Source organism: Peromyscus californicus, unplaced genomic scaffold (genome assembly GCF_007827085.1).
Source record: "Peromyscus californicus insignis strain IS unplaced genomic scaffold, ASM782708v3 Scaffold_6__1_contigs__length_162567912, whole genome shotgun sequence".
NCBI classification, from domain to species: domain Eukaryota; kingdom Metazoa; phylum Chordata; class Mammalia; order Rodentia; family Cricetidae; genus Peromyscus; species Peromyscus californicus.
Window position 1 is genome coordinate 50,944,518 of NW_026294584.1, and position 19,431 is coordinate 50,963,948.

At 41.3% G+C, this 19,431-nt stretch overlaps 1 protein-coding gene across 4 annotated transcripts in view; it reads left to right on the forward strand.

Moving 5' to 3' along the window:
• The window catches only part of Trim24 (tripartite motif containing 24), a 114,933-nt gene that overhangs the window by 80,062 nt on the left and 15,440 nt on the right, over positions 1-19,431 (forward strand). The window contains exons 8-12 of one of the 4 annotated variants that reach the window (XM_052720073.1): positions 4,579-4,696; positions 7,127-7,395; positions 11,557-11,649; positions 14,201-14,374; positions 16,292-16,427. In XM_052720073.1, the coding sequence (XP_052576033.1) occupies positions 4,579-4,696; positions 7,127-7,395; positions 11,557-11,649; positions 14,201-14,374; positions 16,292-16,427 (790 nt within the window). Of the gene's footprint in view, positions 1-4,578; positions 4,697-7,126; positions 7,396-11,475; positions 11,650-14,200; positions 14,375-16,291; positions 16,428-19,431 lie in introns of all 4 variants that reach the window. The other 3 variants (XM_052720075.1, XM_052720072.1, XM_052720074.1) reach the window with 3 other exon arrangements.

Consider the following 19,431-nt stretch of genomic DNA (forward strand, 5'->3'; position numbering starts at 1 on the left):
AATAAGTAAGAAAAAATAAGAGGGAGAAGAACATGGGAAGGTTCATTGTGTTATGTGCTCTTAACACAGTGCACAGTCTCCAAAGTACACTCATACATTTTGTCAAAATTTATTCTAGTTGTTTGAGGTTTTGTAGTCATGTGGAGAAAATTTACTTATTCAACAGTTAGCTATTCAATATTTCCACCTGCCAGACAACATTCTGAGTGTCAAGGGACAGTAGCTAAAAACAGATTCTGCACTTAGAGCTCCATTTTAGTTTTACAAATAGGAAGTAGCAAAACTTAGAGACTGTTGAGGGTGGTCACAAGAACACAAGTGACTCCAGGTCTGGAGTGGAGAAAAGCTGGAGCCAGCTGCATGATGGAGGGAATGCTCAGAAGAAGTTTAGTGCTGCAGAGAAACAGAAGAGGCCAGAGGCTGCGCTTTAGAACCCTGCAGAGGAAAGAGCCGTGCATGGTGATGAGGCAACAGGGCAGAGGATGAGCAAATTAGAAAAGGAAGAAAGAGGCTTACTACGACAGTTAGCACAGAAATGTATGTACAACGTGAAAACAGCCTGAATCTAACTTGTCTGGGTTTGGGAGCAGGCTGGTGCTGCAGAAGTACCGTTCCCCACTGTACAATTACGCTGCTTTAATTCTGAGCCAGCTAAGAAGGCACGCCTAAGCTTACTGTTTTAGAAAACAGATCGCTTTATTTTTCTTTTAACTTAACTACAAATATTGTCGGGCTACCCTGTCAGAACACCCCCTCACCACCACCACCACCACCCCACAAAAAAAAAAACAAAAAGATTCTAATGAGAGACAGGGAAGGGGACGGAGCGCCCTTTTCACTTCCAGCAGTCTGAAAGGTTCAGGAAACTGAGTCCAGTGTGTGACTGACTGCACATAGGACAGACCTTGGGAAGCAGTAGTTATTATGGGTAGTGGACAGTGTGCTCTTCCATGGAGTAGGTAAGTTGCCCTGCCCTCTAAGCGGGTTTCACAAAGAGCATCCAAGAACCAGGTGTCTACCTGTGCTGAGCATCAGCCTGGCCCTGGGAACATGTCAAACTAAGCTGTCTGGAATAAACTTAACTTTATTCTCTGCTCCTCACTACTTTGTACTGGTGAGTGGGGCATCTGAGAACTGTTCAACTAACTTTGGTCCTGAACCACTCCCACTGTCCACCTGATGAGCAACACCAAAGAAGGAAGGGATAAGTAAACCGAGCCCTGCTCTCTCCAAGATGGCCCTGGGATATAAGAGAGCGTGAGTGTATGCAGCTTGAATGAGGGTGCCTGCCGAAGTCAGAGGGGGCATCAGATCTCTGGAACTGAAGTTGAAGGCAGTTGGGAGCTGCTGGATGTGACCCAAGCTGGGCAAACGTACCGAGTGCACTTAACTGCCGAACTGTTTCTTCAGCCCCCCTTTCTTCATTTTTTCATCATTATTATTTAGAGTTATTTTATGTATACAAGTTTTGCGTACATTTACGTGTGTGCACCACATGTGTGCTTGCTACTTGAGGGCAGAAGGAGGCCCATTTCCATTGAACTGTAGTTACGGATGGTTGTAAGCTGCCATGTGGGTGCTGAGAACTGAACCTGGGTCTCTGCAAGAGCAGCAAGTGCTCTTAACTGCTGAGCTGCTGCCCTAGGCTCTCTCTATTGCTCTTCTTTCAGTAATTAAAAGATTCAAATTTTCTACACAGATTCTGTATTTACTTTATTTCCACTCCTCCAGCTTTTACTATGCCCACCCCTCAAATTCATGGCTAATTCTTTATTATTCTCTCTCTCTCTCTCTCTCTCTCTCTCTCTCTCTCTCTCTCTCTCTCTCTCTCTCTCACACACACACACACACACACACACACACACACACACACACACACCAAAAAACAAAACAAAACAAAACAAAACCTACTGAGTCCATTTAGTGTTGCTCATATGTGGATGTCTTTTGGGATGACCACTTTGGATTAGATGATCTGTTAGGGAGCTCGGCCTTGATGAAAACTGATACTCTCTTTCTCAGCAGCCATTGATTGCTTGTAGCTCTTCATCTAGAGGTGAGACTTTGTGGAATTTCCTCCATCCATATTGGCATGTCAACTGTTATTGTCATTGTGCAGTCTTACTGAGGGAACCATATCTTTGGAATGTCCTGGTGCTTCTTCTGTCATGTCTAGAAGATGCTATCTAGCAGCAGGCATTTTGGTCCGCAGGTAGTTGGCTAGGTTTACAGTACCAGCCATGAATTCCTTCCTATGGAGCAGGCCTTAAGTCTAAGTAGACAACTGATATAAGTGCCACCATTGCACCATTGGGGACATCTTGATGGATCAGTTATGTGGTTCGTAGGCTGGACAGCACTATTGGTTGCTTTTTTCCCTTGGCAGTATGTATAGTCCTCAGGGAGGAGCTTCCATGTTAGTTCAAACTATACTCCCCCTATGTTCAAATTGTGTGGTGTCTTCAACAATGGGGTATTACCTACAAGTGCTGGGAGGTAACCAAGGGCAATGGCAATAGCTTGTATTATTTGGGAAGTTGCTTGGGAGGACCATTATTATTCCATTAAAAAGAAATCCATTAAAAGTGTGCGTGCGTGCGTATAAAGCCATCATGTATCTGTCTTGGAGAATTCCCAGTGCTAGGAATGGGAAACCTCCCCTGAAGTTGTTTAAGGGAGGGAATAGGAAAGTGAACAAGCAGTGAAATGCCGTATGACAGCAAGTCTACCTGAAGTAGCCGGCCACAGAGTGGAGGTGAGGTCAGTTGCTTTATCAGGCCCATTAAGTTCAGACAGAAAGGTTAGGGTGGGTGGTTTTGCTGAGAAAGAGTTCGTGTAATTGTATAAATGAAAGAGGAGTGTGAATATGTGTAAGGAGTGATTGTATTGGTTGGCTTGCTTTAAGTTGAGTGTTGGCAGGTGAAGAATAAAATAAGATGGAAGAAGAAGAAGAAAAGTCCTAAGAGCAAGAGTTATAGGAACTACACTTGTCATGCTGGTGTTTAGGCACCAGAGTAAGCTGTAAACCCCCAGCATCTAGTTGAATATTGAAATTGTCAAGAATTGTAATGTGGGAAAAGAAGAAAGTAGGTGTTGGAGGCTGTAACATAGAGGGAAGTTTCTGGTGTGAGATCGCATGGGATGTCTGTTTGTAAACAGCCATAATGAGAAGTCATGAGAACCATCATACAAGCAGATCTAATTCCATTTCCTAAACAGAGGTTCATTTGTATTCTCTGTAATCCTCAGTTCTGAATACTTTAAAACAATGAGGTAATGGGGGAGGGGGCTGGAGAGATGGCTCAGCAGTTAAGAGCACTGGCTGCTCTTACAGAGGTCCTGGGTTCAAATCTCAGCACTGATGTGACAACTCACAGCTGCCATTTTAACTCTGGTTCTAGTGTATCCAGTACCCTCTTTTGTCCTTCAGGGCACTAGGCACGAACATAGTACACAGATACAAGCAAGCAAAATAGCCGTGCATATAAAGGTAGTAAATCTTGACAACCACAAAAACAACAAAAAAAGGGGAAAGTGAGTTGATGTTTTTGTGAAGTGTCCTTCTAAAAATTGTTTTTTTGTTTACTGTTCTGGTTGGTTTCATGAACCTGGGAGAGCAGGGCCTAAATGTGAAGCAGATTAAAGTCTCATGCAGAGTAGCCAACTTTATTCAGAGCATCAGATAATTTATACCCTGAGGGTTAAGAAGCATCGCATGAGTTAAGGTGTTCGATCACAAGGACAAGCCACAAATGGCAAAAACATGTTTTTCCACTGAGGCACATGAGTAACAGCTGCTGAAGAGAACTCACACCTATCTGCTACACCTGGGAGGAGCATGAAAACACATTCCAAGAACAGTTCTGTGTTTTGAAGAAACAGAGGTCACAAGACTTCTTGGAGTTTTCTCACAAACCTCAGAATTCTCACAGGACCCCATTCTTGGCTCTGACAGTTTTAACTTGCTACTTTAAGATACTTTTTAGGCCAAGTGAAGATATTAGGCCGGGTGGTGGTGGCACACGCCTTTAATCCCAGCACTCGGGAGGCAGAGCCAGGGGAATCTCTGATTTCGAGGCCAGCCTAGTCTACAGAGCAAGATCCAGGACAGGTGCCAAAACTACACAGAGAAAGCCTGTCTCGGAAAAAAAAAAAAAAAAAAAAAAAAAAAAAAACGAAACAAAAACAAAAGATACTTTTTAGTTCAATAAGCCATAATACAGCAGAGTCATATCACAAAATTGTAACATTTGAACAGAAAATTTTGTATAACCATCTTTCTGTTGGTTGGTTGGTTTGTTTGCTTAGTTATTTAGACACTAGGTCTCTGTATAGCCCTGACTGTCCTGTAATTATATAGACCAGGCTATCCTCAGCTCAAGAGATCCTCCTGTCTTTGCCTCAGGAGTGCTGGGATTAAAGGCATACACCACCATGCCTGGCTTATATGGCCATTTTTATAACCCACATGTGATTGTTTACATACATAGCAGAAACTGTTTCAGCTATTCACTGGGCAGGTAATACATTATTTGCCCAAGAAATATTACTAAATGTTCTTTCTCTGCTTCCTTCTAGATTACATATCGGTTACGGCACCTTCTTCGTGCAAGGTGTGATGCTTCTCCTGTGACCAACAACACCATCCAGTTTCACTGTGATCCTAGTTTCTGGGCCCAAAATATTATCAACTTGGGTAGGCTACTATGTACATTTTCTTTTTCTTTTTTTTTTTTTTTTTCTTTTTTGTTTTGTTTTTTTTCTTTTTGGTTTTCAAGACAGGGTTTCTCTGTGTAGCTTTGCGCCTTTCCTGGATCTCGCTCTGTAGACCAGGCTGGCCTCGAACTCACAGAGATCCGCCTGCCTCTGCCTCCCGAGTGCTGGGATTAAAGGTGTGCGCCACCACCGCCCAGCATATGTACATTTTCTTTGTGTGACTATTTTGGTGTAGAGCTCTCATTGGTCATGACATGTTACTGAATATAACATCCCCATCCATTATCTTGCTTTACAGCCACACTTTTTCTAGTCTGTCATTGATATATTCATATGGTAACACAGATGCATGAATGTATACATACTTGTTTTGAGATGATATAAAAATGTGTTAGCTTGCCGGGCGGTGGTGGCGCATGCCTTTAATCCCAGCACTCGGGAGGCAGAGCCAGGCGGATCTCTGTGAGTTCGAGGCCAGCCTGGACTACCAAGTGAGTTCCAGGAGAGGCGCAAAGCTACACAGAGAAACCCTGTCTCAAAAAACAAAACAAAAAAAAAAAAAAAAAAAAAAAAAAAATGTGTTAGCTTATAGGGTATCTAAGTTAGGGATTTAGGAGTGCCCTTCCTCCCCATAGAATCCTGTGTGTAGTTAGGGTTTATTTGTTGTTGTTGTTTTGTTTTTATGCATATGGGAGTTCTGCCTGCATGTATGTTTATGCACCATGAGTGCAGTGCCCATAAGGACCAGAAAAGGGCACCTGATCCCCCTGGAATTGGAATTACAGAGGGTTATGAGCAGTCATTTGAGTTCTGGGAATTTAAGAGCAGTCAGTGCTCTTAACTACTGAGCCATCTCTCCAGACCCCATAATCCAGTTTGTATTGTTACCTCTATATCAGAATGTATTTCCTCTTGACTGTATGTGATACGGAGGCTTTGATGTTTAGGGTGAGGTTTTTTTCTGTGTGGTGCTATAGATCATAGCTGTATACGTATTGTATCATTGACCCACATTGCCCATGTCAGTTGGGTTTTTGATATTTAGAATGTTTTCTAAAGAATTAACTATTTCCTGTGCTGTTTGTTATTGAACTGCCATTGTGCTTAGGTGTTTGTATGTGCATCATTATATAGGTGCCTATGGAGTCCAGAAGAGGGCATTTAATCCCTGGAGCTGAAGTTACACAGGGTGGTTGTGACCTGCCTAATGTGGGTGCTGGAAACTGAACTTGAGTCTTCTGGAAGCAGCAAGAGCTTTTAACCACTCAGCCACTTCTCTAGCCCCAAGTTGCCCTTATGAGATTTTTCTCCCCAAAACTTGTTTCTTAATAACTAATTTCTGACTTTGCAAGCACAAGCTTTATAGATGGCAGCACTGTGTCAAGGTTGGACAGCCATATAAGTTTAAAAGCATTATTCAAGCCTCTAGTAGCTCAGTTGCTTCATTTTATTTACAAATTGTTCCTTTCTTCCCTTTTGTCCCATTTGTTTTGGCTTTTAGATCTTTTGTTTACCTAGTCAGGTTATAGGCTGTGCAAACGCATAGAAGGGGGCTGAGGGGGAGGGAGGGTGTAAGTAGTTGACAGACACCATGCAGAGAAGTACTCAGTCTTAAATATTAGAGCTCATTGAGTCAGAAAAATTAGCACTTGGTAACATTAGGAAGCAGATGATCTGTGCAAGCAGTGCAGTCAGAAGTTACCACTAGGCTTTCTTGTTGGTCTTTGATACTCCTTTTGCTCTTCAGTTTCACCACAGGGAAATGATACAAACAAAAGCTCCGAAGTTCCTTAGACATTGTTTCTCAACAAGCAATATTTCCTTTGATGGCGTCTTGAGTTCCTGGATTTGTATAGACTCATCAGACATGGTGGTTCTCTCCCCTAAGACTAGATTCTGTGTGAGAAAGGGAACAACAGCTGGAGAAGGGGTCGGTGCTCTCTTCACATCGCACAAAGGGGGAGAAGGAGTAGACAAAAGACATCCCACAAAGGGAAAAGGGAGAGCAGAGAGACTCGTGAGGCTAGCTGACAGCGACCCCTGCAGTCCATTGGAGACATACACAGCCATTTGCTCATCAATACAGCCAGTATCTGGACTCAGACCCTTTGATCCACCTATTGAAAGAAATGGCTGTAGAAACAGAAAATGTGGGCTGGGAAGATGGCTGTTCTTGAAAGTCTTATTATTTTTTAATGAATGAGTATTTTTTTCATAAAAAATTTTTTATATGGTAAGTTCTTATAGAATATACATAAAAAGCTCATTGGGATCCTCTACTTTTAATAGTTTAGAGGGGTCCTGTGTCCAAAATTCTTTGTCAATTGAAGTCCAACTCAGACGCCATATAAAATGTGGTATTTCACCAATTAACAAAAATTATTATCTTGTTTTCTTTCTCTTTAATTAGGTTCTTTAGTAATCGAAGATAAAGAGAGCCAGCCACAAATACCTAAGCAGAATCCTGTCGTGGAACAGAGTTCCCAGCCACCAGGTGGTTTACCTTCCAACCAGTTATCCAAGTTCCCAACACAGATCAGCCTAGCTCAGTTACGACTCCAGCATATGCAGCAACAGGTAATGGCTCAGAGGCAACAGGTGCAACGGAGGCCAGCACCTGTGGGTTTACCAAACCCTAGGATGCAAGGGCCCATCCAGCAGCCTTCCATCTCTCATCAGGTAAATTTGGAAGCAGGCCTGTCCTAACGTAGATAACTATAGTGTGATTGTGTTCAGCAGCTTACAGTCTCCAACACCCCCCACACTGCCCTTCATTTAGATATTAAAAATTGACTGCCTTAAAGGATCCTTGATCTAACACCTAGATTTTAGATAACTCCAAACTTATTTAATGATTTATTTGCTTGCTATGTCTATTTTCAATCTCCATGCATTGTCATCTAGTTCTGACAAGGGATAAATGTTTATGTTCCCAAGTAACTTAATGCCTGTGATGGATGAAAAGCAATTGTGTGCCTCTAGGTCTTATATGGGTGCAAGAATCTCTTTGGAGATAGTATTTAGAAACCCATACTGCGGCCGCCGGGTGGTGGTGGTGCACGCCCTTAATCCCAGCACTCGGGAGGCAGAGGCAGGTGGATCTCTGTGAGTTTGAGGCCAGCCTGGTCTCCAAAGCGAGTTCCAGGAAAGGCACAAAGCTACACAGAGAAACCCTGTCTCTTGGGAAAAAAAAAAGAAAAGAAAAAAGAAACCCACACTGCATTCTAGAAACTAGGGCAATGTACAATAGGCAATATACAAATCAGGCAGTTCATTAGAATCCTGTCTTTTCGGCCTTTTAAATTTTTCCTGAAATCCATATACTATTCCTATTCTTAGTAGATGTATAATATTCTGTCACTTTTCAATCCTCTTCTTTTTGACATGTGTATGCATTATATGATGAACAAGTGAGATATGTCCAGGTAACCATGCACGTGTCATATGTGGAGGACAGGTTGACATCAGTATCTTCCTTCATTGCTATCCACTTCACTTACTGAGGCATGGTCTCTTGCTTAGCCCAGGGAACTCACTGATTTAGCTAGTCTAGTTAGCTAGCTTGCCCAGAGATCATCTGTGTCTGCCTTCTGGGTGCTGAGAATACATACTGGACTGCATGCCCACCCCGCTTTTTTGTGTGGGTTTTGGTGAGCTGAACTACAGCCCACACATTTGCTCGGCAAGTGCCTAATTGACTGAGCCGTCTCTCCAACCCCTCCAATCCAGTTTAGTTCTATGTGCTTTTATTAAATAGTTTTATCAGTCCTGTTCAGGTTAGCTCTGGGCATACCTAGATGAATAAAGGCCTGGTAAAGAGTTCATCCATCTCTTTCTTAGGATTTACAATTTTTAATTTTGTATTCTCCCTGTTTGGACAAGGGGTTTTTAATGATTTTGGTAAATGACACAAATGAACTGGAGTTTTATAAAAGTCAACCTCATTGGACAGAACTATGCTAAGAATTCTCATTACATTTAAGAACAAAGCTTAGTTCAAAATGTCTTGGCAACAAAAGCAAAAAGGAAACGGGAAAATACAGATTTGAATAACTGATCAAAGAAAACATTAATTTGGGAAGAAACTGTATTTGACTAGTAGTTACTAACACTAGCATATATAATGTGATTTTTATGGAAAAAGTATCTAAATGGCATAGCCTTTTGAATAGCAGTTTAATACAACACGGAAATACCTTTCAAAGAATTCTTCAACCCTGATTGAGAGTTATAGACATACATGCTTTGCTGTTGTTATTTTCTCAGTTTGTGGTGCTGGGGCACACCCCAGGCCCTGCACATGCTGAAGCTCATGTTCTGTCTCTAGTTTCTAACCAGGAAAGGGGTGAACCCATCCTCTTAATGAATTGCCTTTTCATTAAGAAGTAACCGAAGCAGTTACTAACCATGTGAAGGAAGTTGCCTCTGTGTGTGTGTGTGTGTGTGTGTGTGTGTGTGTGTGTGTGTGTGTGTGTGTGTGCGCGCGCGCGCGCGCGCAATGACAAACAGAAATAGCATCCAAGCCTTCAGCCTACTTTTCTCAGAAGTTGGCTTTTGATTTTCAGTCCGTAGCATTTAGTGGTATAATTTATATAAAGTCTCTACTATAAAACTTAATTTTCTAACCTAGAAGTACTTCTTACATCTTTCCTTATGTATTATTTTTAATCTTCTATCCTTTTTCTCAACATCTATTTAAATCTGTTCTGTCAAATACCGTTTCCACTTTTTCCCCCTGGCTATTAGTTTACTGTCTTCCTATAGTTTTAGTTTCTTCATTTTCTACCAGCTTTTGTACATGAACATGTAATTTTTGTACTGCCTGTCTAAAACAGGTGGTGGCTCTTTATGCTTCTGGTTATGTGGAGTATGCAAATCATAGTCTACGTTTGCCCGTGTGGACAGGTAGATTGAAAGCATTATGCCTGTAAAAAGTCAGTTACATGATAGTTCCGTAATTCTTCCTCTGAAGATTAACCATGTCACTTGCATTCTTAAAGCATTGGTGACAGCAAATGTAGAGTAGTTCATTATGTGGCAGAATAAGCAGAGCAGACTTGATAGACTGATTTAGTGCTATACAGTCTATGCTGTTACACCCTATGGCTGTATCTGCTCATTGGAGGACACTGACATTATCATTATACATAATGTATAGATAGCTGTTGTTCTCACTGTGCCCATGCCTGCAATTTCACCATGCTCAGTTGTTTTCTTTTCATCTTGTAATTCTTGAATGAATTATTTGAGCAAAATATCACTACTTTTGCTATTGATTTTAAGATCATATCTGAGCTGGGTGGTGACGCACACTTTTAATCCCAGCACTTGGAAGGCAGAAACAGGCAGATTTCTGTTGAGTTTGAAGCCAGCCTGGTCTACAGAGCAAGTTCCAGAACAGCCAGGGTTCTGCAGAGAGACCTTGTCTCTGAAACAACCCCCTCCCCCCAAAAAATGGTATCTGCTTTTTAATAGTCTTTTGGGTTTGTCAAAATATTCTCATCAATTAACCCAACTGTAGCAGCTCAGGAAATGGGTAGAGTACTGCCCTCCACCTTGCTCACATGCAAGCTTCTTAATGGTGGCAGGGATAGCCTTTAGTCCAGTGCTCTGGCATCAAGTGCCATGTTTTGGGTTGAATTCTTGTGTTGAGCAGTTACTGAGAGGATGAGAGTAAGGTGACTGAAAAATGACTATTCTCCCCGAAAAACCTTGGAAAAGCTCGAACGTGATTCCTCACTATTTTCTGCTTGTTTTCTCATGGTATAAAACCCTCGTGTCATAAGTTTTATAGGGAAATCAAAAAGAGTTGTTAGGGTTTCTGACTTGTTCTCTATGCAGTTTTCCACTAATTCTATTTCTGCTCTTCACCTGTGGAATTTCAGTTGGCCCAGAAACAGTATATAAGTCTGTTTTTCACTGGTTCCGTAATATATTCTTAACTGAAGGAGAAAGGGGGGAAGGAAGCAAGTGATTTAGAGTAGGAGAATACATGCAAAAGTAGAAGAAACTGCCAGGAAGGGCAGAGCTATACTTGAAGCTGTCTGCCTTCACAGTGTCGGAGTTGAGGTGTTGCTCCGTGAGCCTTGTAGGTGGTAAGGACTTACTTGCTTCTCTGTAAATGTGGGAAGAAGTAGTCCCTACTCTAAGAAGTTCTGCTGATACACATTTATGATATCTCAAAGAAGAAGCAATAAATCCCAACTGTAAAGACAATTGAGCGATCAAAAGGGATTGGCGTGAGAGCTTGGGGGGGGGTGGCTAAGACTGCTCACTTGGAGCGGTCAGTGGAGGAGACAAGCAGGTGTGCTTCCTCCTGGCCTCCTCCACCAGGAGAGCTCCTTCCTTCCTTCCTTCCTTCCTTCCTTCCTTTCTTCCTTCCCTCCTTCCCTCCCTCCCTCCCTCCCTCCCTCCCTCCCTCCTTCCTTCCTTCCTTCCCTCCTTCCTTCCTTCCCTCCCTCCTTCCTTCCTTCCCTCCTTCCTTCCTTCCCTCCCTCCTTCCTTCCTTCCCTCCCTCCTTCCTTCCTTCCCTCCTTCCCATGTCCTCGGTCCTTCTGCTCACCCCGACCCTCCTTCCTTCCCTTCCCAGGCACTCCCCTTCCCCTTTAAGACTAGATTACTGCCGTCCTCTCCCTTGCCTCTGGGATCTTAGTGAGTCTTCTGTGGCAGAGCTGCTAGCCTTGGGGATTTTATACAGGGAAGATCTGAGCCTCTTTAGGAGGCCGTTGTTACTGCAGCGCTTTCATTTCTGTTTTCTAGCATCCGCCGCCACGTTTAATAAACTTTCAGAACCACAGTCCTAAACCCAATGGACCAGTTCTTCCTCCTTATCCTCAACAGCTGAGATATCCACCAAACCAGAATGTGCCACGACAGATAATAAAACCCAACCCCCTGCAGATGGCTTTTTTGGCTCAACAGGCCATAAAACAGGTGTGTATTACCTTTTTGTGCAGTTGCTTCTGTATCTCTGCTGTTTCTATGTGCTTCAGAGCATAGGAACTTATGATGAACAGTAAGTGGTGAAGGGTGCTTGCTGGCCTTTTTAAATGACTAGAAGTTACAGAGTGTACTTAGAAACAGATGTGTGGGGACAGAGTTCCAAAACACATCTCAGTGCTTTATAATCAAGGAGTCCGTGCATTCTGTTTTTTCATATAATCAGGGTCTGATTAACATCCCCAGGTTTTATTTAATAATATTTAAAAATTCATACCTGTTCTATTTCATCATTATAAGTAAAGGTTTAAATTGTTTCTTGGCATCAAATTCTATTTATTTTCCTAGTTTATGACCTTGCCAAGTACATTATTTTTAGATCTCACTCCAGCTATAAAAATATGAGTACCTTGCAGCGTTATGCTGAGAGTTATTTATTCTAAAGTATGTAAAAATACCTGGCACCTTTCAAGCATTCAACTTCTCCTCTTCTCCATTTATTAGATTTTAATGGGTAGATTATTGCATTCTGTCAGTGACCAGTACCAAGGAACCAAAGCTGAACTTAAGAGTGACAGAGCCAGGGGCTTAATGCTATTCTCCACTATTTGAATGGCCCAGCATACAGAGTTCAAAGCAGGGCCAGAGAAATATGCAGGGTATTTCTCATCACTATCCCAGCTGTGCTCATGAGACAGAAGGTCTCAAGGCCAAATCCGGGCTGTTGCTAAGCTGCCTCTCTAAGGGGATAGGAAACGTGTTGCCCTTGGCATTTCTTGGGCAGGTATACCTGAAGCACTCCTGCCAGGGGGATAAACGAAGTTCTGTGGGAACAGACTAGTGTTGAGAAGGCTATTTATTGTCTTAATGCTTCAGCAAATACTTTTAATTTTTTTCTTGACTATTTTCTGGACAAAAATCTAAACATAAATGAATAAAAGAGCAAATAAACCAGGAGAAATATTGTGAGAAATATGACTTTTTTTTAAAACTTTGTAAAATCAGATTTACAAATGTTATGTACTTTTTGTGTGACAGTCAGAGATGTAGGGGTAGGGCAATGCTCTTAGCACAATTGCTGCCTGAGGTCAGAAGACAGACTGTAGGAGTCTATTCTGTCCTTCTGCCGTGTGGATTCCAGGGATCAGGTCGGCAGGCTTGGCAACAAGTACTTTTGTGTACTGAACCACTGGCCCCAGAAATTAGTTCTAATGCATAAATTCACCAAATTATAACGTGCTCATAGAATAGATACACTTTTTGGCTAGTAAGAAGCTATCATGTTACAAAATTTTTGTGGGATTCTGTCTCATTTCTGTGTGTATTTTATCTTATAGATAAGGGAAAAAAATGTAGAAAGGTACCCATCAACTGTGATTCATTATTCTTTGAAGGGGAGGAGGAAAAGGTAGATAGGGGTGAGATAGATAAAATGGTTGCATGTATAGAGCTGAAGATGACATTCACACTCAACTTCATATATTTCTGTATGTAGTTTTTGTTTTCTTTTGGCTTTTCGAGACAGGATTTCTCTTTGAAACAGTTCTAGCTGTCCTGGAACTCATTCTGTAGACCAGGCTGGCCTCGAACTCACAGAGATCCATCTGCCTCTGCCTCTGAGTGCTGGGATTAAAGGCGTGTGCCAACACCACCCAGCTCTATACGTAGTTTTAACAGTTATGTGTATAAGTAAGATTTTCCAAAACATGACGTTTCAGAACATCACTCTACAGTGTCATCCATATATAAATGATAATGTGTTTGGGCAGTTTTTCTGCTGAATAATCTTGGGATACCATTCAGTCTGCCCCTCCCCCAATATTTTATTCTGAGATTTTTTTTTTTCATGTTGTTTTTCAGATATACCAAATTCAGTGTTTTATTCAATACAGGGAACATTTTGCTCCCTTTGCCTTAGTACATATTAACTGTATGTCTTTTTGTCTAACCATCATCTATACCATATTTTGTGTAGGTTTTAAAGCAACCAAACAGCATGACTCAATTTTGTGTCATTCAGCATGCCTAGCATTATCTTTGTTTGTGTTTATTTTGACTTCACTTTGTGAGTGTGAAGGCTTTCCTCAGTAAGGTTTAATTACCCGTTCATATGTGAAAAAGAGGAGTTCATATGTAAGAAAGAGGAGTATAAAACCCTGAAAGCCCTAGTTTGTGGTAATTATTTTTAGGCATTTCATGTAGGGACAAAAGAAAATATGTTTTTAATTCTCCAGATTTATTTTGAAGTTGCTTTTTGTAGGCTTTTATTCCTTGTTCATTTCATATATATGTGTATATATTTTACAAGGATTGTGAGGTGGTTTTCCCGTATATGCTGACTATTCTCTCCCAGAAAAAAAAAAAAGCTTATTTATTTTTTGATCTGATTGACAGATGTGTGTGTACACACATAATGTGCATCTTCTCTCCCTTGTTCTTTCCATTGAAATAACATTTGAGCTAACACAGCAGACTGTGTCTTCTGTCTTCCATACCTGAGTGAGTGGTCACATTCATGGTTCTCCTTCTCATCTTGGTACTCCAGTGGCAGATCAGCAGTGGACAGGCTCCGCCCACAACCGCCAGCAGCTCTTCCTCCACTCCTTCCAGTCCCACAATCACAAGTGCAGCAGGATACGATGGAAAAGCTTATAATTCACCCATGATTGATCTGAGCGCACCAGTGGGAGGGTCTTACAACCTTCCATCCCTTCCAGATGTAAGTTTATAGACGAAAATCTGTACTAATAACTTCCTTTGAAAAGTGTCAGTAAATCTAGATTTAATTTAAGGTTTATTGGTTTCTCAGGTATTTCTTAAAGCTTAGTTTTACTCTTTAGAAATAAAATGTGTAAAATTAGAAGTTCTAACACTTGGACATGCAGAAGAATGTTTTTCCGGACTCTGACATTAAAGATGTTCATATGATACATCATAGAATCAAGGCTGGGAAAGGAGGGAGTGGGATTAAAGAATAGCTAGGATGTTTCCGACTAGAATGTGGAGAATAAGAGTCGAGTGAATTCCGGAAATGTAAGATCCAGGAATAGGCAGTGATTCCCTTAGTAGCTGAACAGCAGGCGTCTACTTGGGCATATTGCTGCAGAGAGTTAGCCCTGGGTCCTTGCATGTTTAAATTAAGTAATGAGTCAAACCTTAGGGTCTTTAACTTTGACAAGTGACTTTTTAAAATCTTTCTAAAGGCAGAAAATACAGTGTTCTGCTGCTGCTTCTCCACACCTTCATCATTTGTTTTCCCTTTTATTTTTTAAGATTTTATTTGTTTATGTGTATGAGTGTTTTGCCTACTTGTATGTCTGTGCATCACAAGAGTGCTTGATGCCTTTGGAGGCCAAAAGAGGGTGTCACAACCCTTGAAACTGGAATTACAGACAGTTGTGAGCTGCCGTGTGGGTCCTGGGAACAGAACCTCCGTCCTTCGAAGAGCAGTCAGTGAATGCTTTTAGCTGCTGAGCTGTCTCTTTACCCCGTGTTCCCTTTTTCTAGGTTAGGTAATCTCGATGTCATGATGTACCTGCAACCAAACATAAAACATTTACACTTGTGAAGTATTTTACACATTTTTGTTGGAAGGAATAATCTGTACGATTATGAAAGAACTTTTAAATTTTCTTTGATTTTATTTATGTAAGTTGAAATCAATTATTACCTCCTAATGATTTGCATTATTAATCTCACAAGTCATTTCAGTTTTTATAATGCATATATTCTAAATGGGTAGAGTGTACTTTTTTATGTATACATCAGATGTAAGAAAACTTAGGTTTTTATCTTTTTTTTTAGGATTATTCCGCAATATAAATTATTTTCATTACATTAAGAAACCGAATCCTTTATGCACCATCTGAAAATTAGTGACTAAAGTAGTACCTAAGAATATTACGGTACAAATGACCTTGTCTGCTTCCTATCCCCCAGCTCCCACCACCATAAAAGAGAGAGAGAGAGTTTATAGAAAATGAAATTTTTCTTCCTTCCTTTTCTTCTGTATTATTTCATTATGCACAGTCTATGCCCTGGCCATAAGACACAGTTCTCTTAGAGAATCTGAATTGAGAAAGGGTAGAAATGCATAAAGGAATTGTATATGTTCTTAGGAAACTTGGGTGTATTTAGGCATGACAGAGTATTTGTGTTTGAAGCATGAAACTCTAATTCATTGTGTGTGTGTGTGTGTGTGTGTGTGTGTGTGTGTGTGTGTGTGTGTGTGTATACACATGCACGATGTGGTGCATGTGTCCTCAGTATATTTCCCGTGGGTAGAATATAAAGAATAAACTTTGATTTTAACTTGTTGATGGGGGAAATCGTCTAGCAGAACTTCACAGTTTGTGTCTGACTTGATAGTACTTAGAACCAAAAGGAAAAAAGGAAAGAAAAGGCTGGATGTGGTGGTGCACCCCTTTGTTCCAGTATTTGGGAAGGAGAGACAAGCAGATCTATGTGAGTTCAAGGCCAGCCTGATCTACAAAGCAAGTTCCAGGCAGTCAGGGCTAGACAGAGAAACCCTGTCTCAAACAAAGATAGAATTTAAGATTGAAGTTTTCTTGTAAATTTAAAGTGTTTTTTAGTTTGCAAAGATAATTTGCTCTGAAATAATTTATTCTCTTGGAAGATTGATTGTTCAAGTACTATCATGTTGGACAATATTGCAAGGAAAGATACAAGTGTAGATCATGGCCAGCCCAGACCTCCATCAAACAGAACAGTGCAGTCACCAAATTCATCAGTGCCATCTCCAGGCCTTGCAGGTAAAGGCGCCTTTTGGATTTGTAAATGTTTGCTAGTCTTTACTCATATTTTTACTCATAATGATTAAAAATTCTTCTTTGCCTCATTTTTGGTGGTGGGGGGGAGGTTCCGCCTCATTTTTAAAATGATAATAACTATCTTGAGGCTTCCTTTTCTATATATTTTATGTGTGTATGTATTTCCTCCTGTATGCCATAGTGCACATGTGGAAGTCAGAGGACAACGTGGAGTTGCTTTTCACCTTCCACCAAGTGGGGCTTCACACTCAGATTGCCAGGCTTGGTGACGAAGTGGTTTGACCTACTGAGCCCACCTCGCCATCCTGAGTTTATACCATGTAAAATTAGTACTCTTCACAAAGAAAAAAACAAAGGTTAAACTTTTGTACTTCTTCAGTGTCAGCAAAATTTATTGGCATTATAGGAACCAATGAGCAAATTGTTATCATACCCTCATTAATAAATATAGTTGCCTGTGATATGGTCTCTTCTAAAATGTAATTTCTCTAGAGTCAAATTTTATTAATAAAATACACAAGAAGAGAGCAGTCTTTGGTGGCTTGTTTGTTCATTGTTGTTTAGTTGTGTTTATAATGGCTTAATATAAGAAGGTTGAGAGATGCCTCAGTGGTTAAGAGCACTTCCTGTTCCTGCAGCATACCAGCTTTTCCAGCACCCACATGGTGGCTTACAACTGCCTTATACTGTAACTTCCATACTGGCCTCCCTGAGCGTTGCATGTATGTGGTACACTTATGTACATGCAGGCAGAGCACTCAATTCTCATAAAAGTAAATGTTTTTAAAAATAATATTTTATAACCCAGGCTGTGGTGCCAAACCGTGGTATGAACACTCTCCCACTGAGCTATACCCTGTCAGAACATAAGCTATAAAAACAGAAGGCCTTGCCGGGCGGTGGTGGCGCACGCCTTTAATCCCAGCACTTGGGAGGCAGAGGCAGGTGGATCTCTGTGAGTTCGAGGCCAGCCTGGGCTACCAAGTGAGTCCCAGGAAAGGCGCAAAGCTACACAGAGAAACCCTGTCTCGGAAAAAAAAAAAAAAAAAAAAAAAAAAACAGAAGGCCTCGAAGTAACAGCTGCACTGCTTGCTAGGTGATGGAGGATATAGCTGGGCTTTGAATTCTCACCCCCATAGGGAAGAGCATGCTCACACCCAAGGAAACACCTCTGAGAGGCGCTAGAATATTTCAAGGTTCAGAGCCGCAGCAGCCAGCCTGGGCATCAGAAGCAGCCGTAAACATCTGCATGTCACAAATAAGTCTACGTTTGATACTTAACAAAGGGAAAGCCGTGACTAAGTTTTGATTCACACAGCTACTGATTAGGTGTCCTTAAGAGCACTGCTTAGGCTGGATGTGGTGGCACACGCCTTTAATCCCAGCACTCTGGGGAACTCAGAGGCAGGTGAATGTCATCAGTTTCAGGCCAGTTGGGACTAAGTGGTAAGACCCTGTCTTAAAGGAACAAGCCGGGCAGTGGTGGTGCACGCCTTTAATCCCAGCCCTGGGAGGCAGAGGCAGGTGGATCTCTGAGTTCAAGGCCAGTCTTGTCTACAGAGTGAGTTCCAGGACAGCCAAGATTACACAAAGAAACTCTGTCTCAAAAAACCTAATAATATAATAATAATAATAATAATAATAATAATAATAATAATATACCTACTTGTTTCCTCCAAGAAACACTCTAGATATTACTCCTGGAAACTTGACATAGCAGGTATATCTTGTGTGACTTCCTGAGGAGACATGAACAGATACATCCAGATAATGAGCTGGTGACAAGCCAGAGAAAGAATTGCATTCAAGTCTAGCCTGGTGACCCAGTGAACTCACCATACCCTGCCCAGGGTGGTTGATAGCTCGCAAAGCCGGCTCCTGGGAGCCATCTGCATAGTTTGCAGGCCCTCCACCAAAGAAGCTCTTCTGTCCCAGCACTTGCCTATGTAAATGTCCTAACTTTCTGCATCGTAACTTCTTGAGCATCCTGAATTTTGAAAAGTTTCATTAGCCTCGTATTTGTTCACATCTTCCTGAGTCTTAGGAGCCTCCCTTTTCCCTGGAGGAGAGACTGTTTCAGTTCTAAGGAAGTTAGCCATACAACAGCATCTACCTGGAATAATGGAAAGGAGTGAACTTAATTTTTCTGCAATGTGACCAAAATTGAAGTGGAGATTCTTACTTTAAACATGAATTTACAATCAAATAAAGGACAAGTACATACGAATAAATTAGGATGTACTTGGTGCTGCTGAAAGACACAGAAACAGGTATTTCCTACTCAGTAAAGACATCCAACAAAACAGACTAAACAAAAATGTTTCCTCTCTCCAGTCATCATGAGAAGAGTCTAAACAGAATTTGGTTTCTTACTACTGAATTAGCCAAGATTTGAATTGTGACAATATCATTGATGAAAATGTCATCGGATACTTTCATAGGTACTGATAGTAGTATAACTTGACAAAACATTTCTGAAGGCGTTGTGGCAATAATCCTAAGACTAACATTTATCTACTATGGGCTGCCAGACCCTGGACAGATTACTGTATAACCTATACTGCCTCCAGAGTACAGATTTTACTTCATATTATTACCCTTACTTACTTGTGTCTGTACACATGTATATAAGTGCCACAACATGCACATGGAGGTCAGAAGACAGCTTATAGGAATCTCTTCTCTTTTTCCACCATGTGTGGGTCCTGGGGATCTAGATTAGGTCATTAGACTTGGCAGCAGGTCGTCCCACCTCCTGAGGCATCTCAGCAGCCTGAGCATAGACCCGTTGTTATGACAGCAGTTCAGAACCTCTTTTTTTTTTTTCCCCAGTTGCTTCACATCAGAATCTAACTTTCACTTCTCCCACTAATTGTTCTGCTTTGTTTCCAGGGATTGAGCTCAGGTTGTCAGGGTTGCTGACCAGTACCTTAAACCTCTACGCCATTCTGCCGTCCCCTCGACCACCTTATATATTAGTCCTTTG